Here is a 10,024-nt window from a genome sequence, read left to right as displayed (position 1 = left end):
CGAAGCCTCTTGGATGAGGGGCGAAACGTTTCTTTTTAACAAAAAAACGAAGTCCAGATGACATGATTCAACCTTTTTTGTTGTTATATACCTGGATGACTGAGAAAACAAACTTTGTGTATTAACACTATTAAAGAAGAGGTCTTAAGTATTTTTGTTATACAAATATTTGCATTGCATTAAAGAGACAAATTTTAAAAAATTATTTAATAAACACGAGGGTTATGAGGGGGTCCCTGAGCCTTTTTCTCCCCTGTGAGGGGTCCCTGAACCCAAAAAGTTTGAGAACCCCTGTTTTAGATCACATTCATACACCGATGGGACACACATCGGAGGCAATGAGGGGTTCAGTGTCTTAGGGAAACTTCAACATGTGACTGCTGGTGGATTCAAACCCCCAACTCTCTCATTGAAGTACGCCTGCTCTAACCACTGAGCCACAGCTGCCCGTGAAATATGTAATCAATTACAAATTTTGTAAGATGTAAAATAAAATGTAGGTGTTTGTCAAATATATAGAATGAGTTGATGTTAAAGTGCTGGGAGGGGTCTGGATAGGGTCTCATTTTCAGTTCTTTGCTTCAGTCAGGGGAGGGGGGAGGTGTGTCACAGACTCTTCTTCGTCTATAGACATTAAACACAGCAGACAGCTGTGTACACAGAACAAAACCAACAGAAGGATATACTGTACATTCCTACGGGTAAGTTAATTTGATTTGTTACATTATGACTCTGAGCACTGTGGAATCAGGATTCAACAATCATTTTCAAGAAGTATTCCAGTATATTTATATTTATATATGAAATTCAGATGGATGTGATTTTCCTCTGTACAATAACATCTCTGTGGATTCCAATGGTAGCCTAAAATGATAGAGGACTAAATGCATCTTGAATTTATTTGACCTATAGCTGTAAAATGAGATTGAGCGCTTTTGAGATTATGTCTCAAAAGATAAGAAACATTCAGATTCTTCATATATGTGGTGTAAAATGGTAACACTACCATTGATGATCATCAGATAACGATATACACTGACTCAACATTTGAAGGCTGGTAACACTGGTCTAATACAGAACCTTTAATATGAGCTTAGAACAATGTGTTTAGACTTTGCTACCTCACTATAACCTTTTAGACTATTATAGGATTTTTAGTTGTATGTATTAAAGTGAGGTTCTGTGAAAATTGTATTAATAATTAACAATGCACACATCGTTCTTAAACAACCTTAGTCGAGGAAAGTTTATTTCTGACAAGTTGGCAACTAATCAGAGTGAGACAAGACCCAAAATAAAATGCTGTTGTCTTAAAGCAACTCTAATGTAGCTGTGTGTGTAGTGTGTGCCGCAGCTTCAACAAACCTGTTTTTGTGATTCGTGCTTGCAAATGACCAGCAATGAGTTTTATATTGAAAACCATGCAATGCAAAATTGATGGCAATGTGAAGGTTTATAAAATATTGTTTGTGGACTTGGAAAGGGTCGAGATTGAAGCAATCCACATTGGTCTCGAGTCCTCCAGGACCAGCTGTTCATTAATTTGGCCAAAATTAAGCTTTTATTCTCCTAACTGAGTTCATTTAAAAAGCTATCTACAACTGGTAAGGTATTTATTATTTATAAAAATGTCCACATATTTTCACTTCATCCATGTCCAGCAGTCACTGTGCGAGAGTTGGGGGACACCCTGGACATGTCTCCAGTCCATCACAGAGACACGTAGAGACGAAGAGACAAACAGTCATTCGTTCTCTCACTCACAGAGTCTAACATGCATGTTTTTGGTCTGTGGGAGGAAACCGGAGTGCCCGGAGAAAACCCACGCATACACAGAGAGAACATGCAAACTCCACCCAGAACCCCGGACCGGGATTTGAACCAGGGCAACCTGCTCACTGAGAGGCGGCAGCTCTACCAACTGCGCCACCGTGCTGCCCCTATCTTGACTTCTAATTATCTGAACAATCATTTTAAGCATGTAGCAACACAGCCCAGTGATTACTTTGTACGTATGTACCTGTTAGTTGCTAACTGGTACTTCCCAGTACTAACGTGTGTAAATTAGAATTAGATTGAGAACAATGAGAGACTTGCTGATTTAATTGCTGGCAATTTTGCAGAGTACTGCTGACCTTTGCACCTCATATTGGGAAATGTGTATACTAAATTGTTCTTTTTCATAAAAGAGGGTTTGTCATTATTGCAAACAAAATGATAGAAAGGATTTCTACTTTCTGTGTGTGCACAAATTGTAGCTACTTTTCAAAAATTACGATTCCACTACTTAGTAAGTGGTGAGACGTATTTCTATGCAGGCTGTGGAAAATTTAAACTGAAGTTTTATGTTTCCGTACTATTCAGTGATCATGGAGGGATTGTTCTCAGCCAGCCAATGTTTCCAACAAAAGCAGTTTGGAAACAGAAAGGAGGGTGATATGAAGCCTGATGAGAAGCCACAGGTGGAGGGAGGAACTACAGATGAGGGTAAACTCAACTTCTACCTGCAAGAGTCTGTTTGAAATTAATCTTTTCAAGTCTTGGTTTTATGTCCCACATAAGAATGAGAATATAAATCTATTTCTTTGTAACTTGGGTCAGAAGTAATTTGTAAACTATGTTTGACATTTCATCTCTAACAGACCAGAGTCTAATGACGAGGGAGGCTCTGGGTAGAAGGAACATCTGGGAGCCAAGTGTTTACTATGACCTGGGAAAGGAATCTTTTCATTTTGCTGGTCAGGACATCAGCATCCGGGAGTCGATGGACACGTACGGTGCTCTGATCTGGCCTGGGGTACATCTTGCCACCATTACTCTGATCTACTGCACATTCAGTGGTTTCTGTAAATGTGAAACTTTATTCTTTCTGTAAAGGCCATAGCTTTGAGTCAGTTCTTAGAGAACAACCAGGAACAAATGAATCTGATGGACAAAGCAGTGTTGGAGCTGGGAGCTGGTACTGGCTTAGTCTCTATAGTGGCCAGTTTGCTTGGTAAGTTTATGTTTTTTTAATACAGTTTGTATTATAACTATGACACTTTAATGCTAATACATTCAAATAACAACAGTAATGTTTTATGCATCTGAATTTGTGCCTGAAAACATTAACTCAGGAATACTAATTACACAATTTAATGAAAAATTTGAAGGCACTTTGGTTCACCATAACAATAGAAAGATGCATTCATAAGTAACCTAATTTAAGACTTGTGTACTACATGGTTATCATACAAGGAGCAGCTACAAAATGAACAAGTTATTGCATTGGAACTCTGGGCACGCTACTTTTTCTGTAGTCACTTTTCAAGTACTAAGTTTTTCCTGGCAAAAAGTTGAAGTCTAATTCAGTACAGTCAGTTCAGTTACAGTTGTGTTCAGAAAAAAGTCAATAACATTACAAATTAATTCCATCTAATGATATGATGTGAATTATGCTCCAGATCCATCTTCTACTGCTTATGATCACGAAGGTAACAGGTCCAGGAGAAAAAACAGACATCCCTCTCCTCAGTGACATTCAATTCAATTTAAATTCAAAAATACTTTATTAATTCCAAAGGGAAATTAAATGTTGACAATGGTGACATACCAGTAAATCGAGAGCTTTGACTTTTGACTAAACTCTTTTTTTTACCATGCAACTCCAGGATTATTCTTCTTCTTCCTTCGGCTTTTCCCTCTTCAGGGGTCGCCACAGCGAGTCATCCTCCTCCACCTCACTCTGTCCTCTGCATCTTTCCTGGACAGTGGACCCCAAGTACTTGAAGTCCTGCACCTTTGTGACCTCTGCTCCTTGTAGCCTCACTGTTCCACCGGCCTCCCTCTCATTTACACACATGTACTGTGTCTTACTACGGCTGACTTTCATTCCTCTTCTTTCAAGTGCATACCTCCACCTCTCCAAGTTCTCTTCCACCTGTTCCCTGTTCTCCCCACAGATCACAATGTCATCTGCAAACATCATAGTCCATGGGGATTCCTGCCTGACCTCATCTGTTAGTTGGTCCATCACCAGAGCAAACAAGAAGGGGCTCAGTGCTGATCCTTGATGCAATCCCACCTCCACCTTGAAGCTATCTGTCACTCCTACAGCACATCTCACCACTGTCCTGCTGTCTTCATACATGTCCTGTACTAGTCTAACATACTTTTCTGCCACTCCAGATTTCCTCATGTAATACCACACCTCCTCTTTTAGCAGTCTGTCATATGCTTTTTCTAAATCCACAAATACACAATGAAGTTCTTTCTGACCCCCTCTGTACTTTTCCATCAGCATTCTCAAAACAAAGATGGCATCTTTGGTGCTTTTTCTTGGCATGAAACTATACTGTTGCTCACAGTCACCTCTGTTCTAAGTCTTGCTTCCACAACTCTCTCTCCCAGATCTTCATTGTGTGGCTCATCAACTTAATTCCCCTGTAGTTGCTACAACTCTGTAAATCACCCTTGTTCTTAAAAATGGGCACCAGCACACTTCTTCTCCATTCCTCAGACATTTTCTCACCCTCGAATATGCCATTGAATATTTGAGTCAAAAACCTCACTGCCTTCTCTCCAAGACATTTCCAAACCTCCACTGGTATGTCATCAGGTCCTACTGCCTTCCCCTTTTTCATTCTTTTCATAGCTTTTCGGACTTCACCCTCACTAATCTTTCCCACTTCCTGGTCTACAGTTTCTATGACCTCTACTCTTCTTTCTCTTTCATTCTCTTCATTCATTAGCTCCTCAAAGTACTCCTTCCATCTTTCCGTCACACTCTCCTCACTTGTTATAACATTGCAATTCCTATCTTTAATAAGTCTAACCTGCTGCACATCCTTTCCAGCCTCATCCATCTATCTTGCCAATTGGTACAAGTCCTTCTCGCCCTCTTTAGTGTCCAGTCTCCCATACAATTCATTGTATGCCCTCTGCTTTGCCTTAGCTTTTTCATTCAACCTTTATTTAGACAGGTAAATCCCATTGAGCCTCGAGAACTCATTTACAAGAGAGACCTGAACTAGCTACTTCCCTTTTTACTTTTCGTCCCATCTCCTTATATTCCTGTCTCCTCTCTTCAGTCCTCTCACTGTCATATTTCTTCTTGGCTAATCTCTTTCTTTGAACGGCGTCCTGCACTTCACTATTCCACCACCAGGTTTCCTTATCATCCATTCTCTGTCCAGATGACACACCAAGTACCTTCTTACCTGTCTCTCTAATTACTGTTGCTGTAGTAGCCCAGTCATTTGGAAGTTCTTTCTTAATATCCAGAGCCTTTAACAGCTCCCCTCTGAATTTCTCGCAACATTCTTCCTTCTTCAGCTTCCACCATTTGATCTTCTTCCCTGATTTTGCTCTTTTTCTCTTCTTCACAACAACAGTCATTCTACACACAACCATCCGATGTTGTCTGGCCACACTCTCCCCTGCCACAACCTTACAGTCTCCAATCTCCCTCAGGTTTCCTCTTCTACACAGAATGTAGCCGACCTGCATACTCCTTCCTCCTCTCTTATAGGTCACTCTATGTTCTATGTTAACAAAAAAAACGAAGTCCAGATGACATGATTCAACCTTTTTTGTTGTTATATACCTGGATGACTGAGAAAACAAACTTTGTGTTTTTGAAACCATTAGTGAAAAGGCCAGACTTCAGGGGTATCTGAGGCAGGCTTGAAACACAAGAGTCAGGGTGGCTTCTGGGTAATACCAGATGGCTAGGCCTCAGACTGACGAAGCCTCTTGGATGAGGGGCGAAACGTTTCTTTTTAACAAAAAAAAAACGAAGTCCAGATGACATGATTCAACCTTTTTTGTTGTCACTCTATGTTCCTCCCTCTTTTGGAAATAGGTATTGACTATAGCCATTTCCATTCTCTTGGCAAAATCCACCATCATCTATCCTTCCTGGTTTCTTTCCTTGACACCAAACCTACCCATCACTTCCTCATCCCCTCTGTTTCCTTCACCAACTCCAGGATTCAAGATTCTTTATTGTCATTCGCAGCCCATGTGGTACATGCAGTGGAAAGAAATTATGTACACAGGGTCCCAGTTACATCAAACAATAGCAAAAATATAAAGTGTAAAAAGAAACAGTAAATACCAAGATATAAACTAAGATATACGCTAAACAAACGCCTAACGGTAAGCTAAAAGATGTAAGATAAACACTAATACCAACTAAATACTAAACACTAATAATGCAAAACAATACACCAAACAACAGCAGCATGATTCTCATAAGTTCTGTTCAGCTATAATTTACACGCTTAATGCTAACGGAGCCGGACTCAGAGCCCCAAAACTAACATAAACTAAACTAACATAAACTGAGATTTATTCAAAGCATGCAACAAAAATACAGAAACAAGAAATAAATCTACAGCAGCATGGTCCTATTGGCAGAGTGGTTCTGATGACTGTAAGCTTATCTTAGCAGCATGGTCCAGTTAGCAGCATGATACTGTTAGCAGTGATGTTTCTCTTAACAACATGGTCCTGTTGGCACCATGGTACTATTAGCTGTGTGGTTCTGTTAGCAGCATTAGCAGGTCCAGTTAGCAGGTCCAGTCAGCAGCATGATGATAATAAGCAATGCGCTCATTACTGAGAATGAGATCCCAATTCATCACTCCTTCTCCTGCTCCATCCTATCATCACTCGTGAACAAGAGGCCCAGATACACCCCCACCCTCCAACTTTGGTTATACTTAAACCTGATAGCCCTTAAAAGCAACCCAGACCTCCTGCAGCACCCCGCACAGAATGCCTTTGGGAACACGGTCATATGCCTTCTCCAGAGCTACAAAATACAAGTGGACTGGAGAGTCCAAATCCCATGACCTCCTTAGCTAATCTAGAAAGGTGAAGATCTGGTCCACTGTTCTAAGACAAGGATGGAAGCACTCCTCGTGAATTTGGGGTTTGACAATTGACCAAAGCCTCCCTTCCAACAACCTGGAGTAAATTTTCCTGAGAAGGGTTAGAAGTGTGATCCCACATTAGTTAGAGCAGTGGTTCCCGACCCTGGTACTCAAGGAACTCTATCCTGCATGTTTTAGTTGTTTCCCTGCTTTGACACACCTGATTTGAGTAAATAAATGATTAACATGCTTCTGCAAAACTTGACAAAGTAATTAAATCACTGAGTCAGGTGTGGTGGAGCAGGGAACCTTGCAGTATAGTGTTCCTCGAGGACCAGAGTTGGGAACCACTGAGTTAGAGCGCTCTCTGGTCTCCTTTTGTGAACATGGGAACCACCACCCAGGTCTGCCACTCTACAGGTGTTGCCCAAGTTCTCCATATGATGTGTCAACCACAACAGCCCCACAATATCCAGAGCTTTGAGTATCTCAAGGTAAAAGTTATTTTCCATGGCCTCCCCAAATTCCTCCCATGACCCAGCTTTTGTAGTCACTGAATCTGATGTCCTTCTGGCCACCCTGCAGCTGTCGTGCTTCTGGATTCCTCCAGGAACAACCATAAAGGCTTCCTTCTTCAGCAGGGTTTTATGCCTGCTCATAATATTACTATAAAAGCAGTAGCCCTTTTTACAAAACACTTTCAAGTCGAGCCGGATGTTCCCATTTTATTTTGGTGTGACTACTGTAAGGCTGAAGTTACCCACTGCTTTTACACCACTGAGCCACTAGTGACAGAGCTATGGCTGGTATGTGTGGGTGGGTGTGTGTGTGCATGTTTGTGTACAGCTAAGCTGGCATTGTGGCTCAAAGGTGAGATGTAAGCTCAGACTGACATGACTGGGTTGATTGATAAATGGGCTGTACATATATAACACCTTTCTATCTCATCAAGACACAAAGCGTTTTACAACACAATCTGTGCCCTCATTTATCCATCCATACAGCACTCTACTAGATCTATACGAGGCAAATTGAACAAATCATTCTAAAGAGACTAATCAGTACTTTTAGATCACATTCAAACACCAGTGTTGTAGTCAAGACCACCTAACCCGAGACCAAGTCAAGACCAAGACCAGAATGTACTGAGACTGAGACAAGACCAAGACTTTTGGAGTCCAAGACCAAGTCAAGACCTAGACCAAGGGAGGGCGAGACCAAGTCAAGACCACGATCAGAGTGTACCAAGATTGAGATAGGACCAATACGTTTGGGGTCCGACCGAGACCAAGTTGAGACCAAGACCTCTAGTCTTGGAGCTCAATCTTTTCACAGATTATCTGTCAGTGACCGTTTCAACAAATATGTAAAAAACATGCAACTTTTATAAAAAAAATATTTTTTATAAAAGTTGCATACTGCAACTTTAAGTTTGCTTTTGAATGAATGTATAAGCTTTAATAAATTTCAAAGCTACATAAAGAAATCAGACATTCAGTGGTTTTTGCATAATAATTTTCATGTCATGTGACCCACTGACACAAAACTTATGTTAAACTACTCTACTAGACCTGACAGACAAGGCACCTACATTTATTTCTCATTTTAAAGCATTTTCTAATTTTACATAATTTATTTGTTCAAAAATCATGATTTTTGCTCAATAACTAATTAGAAAATGCTTTAAAATGAGAAATAAATGATGGTGTCTTGTGTGTCAGGTCTGTTAGAGTGGTTTAACATTAGTTTTGTGTCAGTGGGTCAAATGATGTAAAATATATTAATTTTTGTTTCTGAAGCGTGTTTGGTTCTGTAATTTGTTGACGGCCCCTAAGTGAATTATTAAGTCTCGGAGGAGGAGCTGAATGAACGCAGCTGACTGAAATCAGACTGCCTGCTTCGGATCGAACGAGAAGAACACACCGCTGAAGCCACGGAGCTCGAATGTCCATCGTCCAACGTAAAACTAACTTCACCGCGGTAGAGAATTCAGGTCCAGCAGAGCATGAACAGTTCAGAAACAATTTGAAATGAGGATAAAAAGCTATTTATTAACTGATTAAATCATGTTTGAGACCGCTTATTGCAAGTGAATCTATTCTGACCCAAAGTGCAGTTGTGACTGTTTCTGAATGAGGCTTTACAGCAGACAGCCGCTCCCCTCTCTTCCAAGTACTGTGTACCGACACAGAATCTTTTAGTAGTACGCAGTACCGGACCATACTGGCTTCTGTTGGTACAGAACCATGTGTGAGTGAAAGGAGGTGGGCGTGACAGCAGTAACAAAAAGCATGTATTTAGCAATGAGTCATGTGATCTCTTGGATTTGAATCAGTAAGTTTTGCTTCTAATAAAAACAAAGATATTAACAAAATAAACTGGACAATATTCTGGCAATTTAGTCATATTTCCACAGTTGTGGTCTCGACTGGTCTTGAAATAAAATCCCGAGTCCTCAATGTACGAGACCAAGACAAGACCTCTCGCACTCTCAGAAAAAAATGTAGGAAAGCAGAATGTCAATGGAAGAAAGACAAACCTCTTCCATCTCTTAAATTTTTGAGAGAGTGCCTTACAAGCTACCAGAGATCTGTCAAAGAGGCGAAATGCCAATATTTATCTGGTTTAATTTCAAATAACTGCCATTGTCCTAGAGTGTTATTTAACACAATTAATTCTGTTATTAACCCAGCTGTGTGCATTTTACCAGATGCTACAGCCACTAATTGTGAAAACTTCCTAAAATTCTTCCAGGATAAAGTGGCCTCAGTCAGACTGGTCACTGGTTCTGTTGCTGCTACTGACTCCTCTGGTGCCTCTGTAGCTTCAGTTGTGTTTGAACACTTTCATCCAGTTTCTCTTGCCACTCTCACTGATGTTGTTCAACACTCACTAATTGCCCTCTGGACATTCTTCCCTCCAAGTTCTTGAAAGAGGTTTTTAATGTATGTATGTATGTATGTATGTATGTATGTATGTATGTATGGATGGATGTATGTATGTATGTATCCTTTATTTAACCAGGAAAAATAACAAATTAAGATTAAAAACCTCTTTTCCAAGAGTGACCTGGCCAAGAGAGTCAAGTCAAGTCAACTTTATTTATAGAGCACATTTAAAACAGAACCTGTTATCAAAGTGCTTAACAACAACAATCAATGAGTAAA

At 40.3% G+C, this 10,024-nt stretch overlaps 1 protein-coding gene across 1 annotated transcript in view; it reads left to right on the top strand.

Annotated features, from left to right (window-relative positions):
- The first annotated feature begins 2,362 nt into the window (after window positions 1-2,362).
- The window catches only part of mettl21cb (methyltransferase 21C, AARS1 lysine b), a 13,487-nt gene continuing 5,825 nt past the window's right edge, over window positions 2,363-10,024 (top strand). Inside the window, exons 1-3 of the mRNA XM_037686534.1 lie at window positions 2,363-2,487; window positions 2,634-2,797; window positions 2,878-2,995. Of these exons, the coding sequence (XP_037542462.1) occupies window positions 2,370-2,487; window positions 2,634-2,797; window positions 2,878-2,995 (400 nt within the window). The 5' untranslated portion in view covers window positions 2,363-2,369. The remainder of the gene's footprint in view (window positions 2,488-2,633; window positions 2,798-2,877; window positions 2,996-10,024) is intronic.

The sequence above is a fragment of the Nematolebias whitei genome, chromosome 13 (genome assembly GCF_014905685.2).
Source record: "Nematolebias whitei isolate Nwh7 chromosome 13, NemWhi1, whole genome shotgun sequence".
NCBI classification, from domain to species: Eukaryota; Metazoa; Chordata; class Actinopteri; order Cyprinodontiformes; family Rivulidae; genus Nematolebias; species Nematolebias whitei.
The sequence above is the reverse complement of the archived record's forward strand: the minus strand, read 5'-3'. Positions and strand labels throughout refer to the sequence as shown.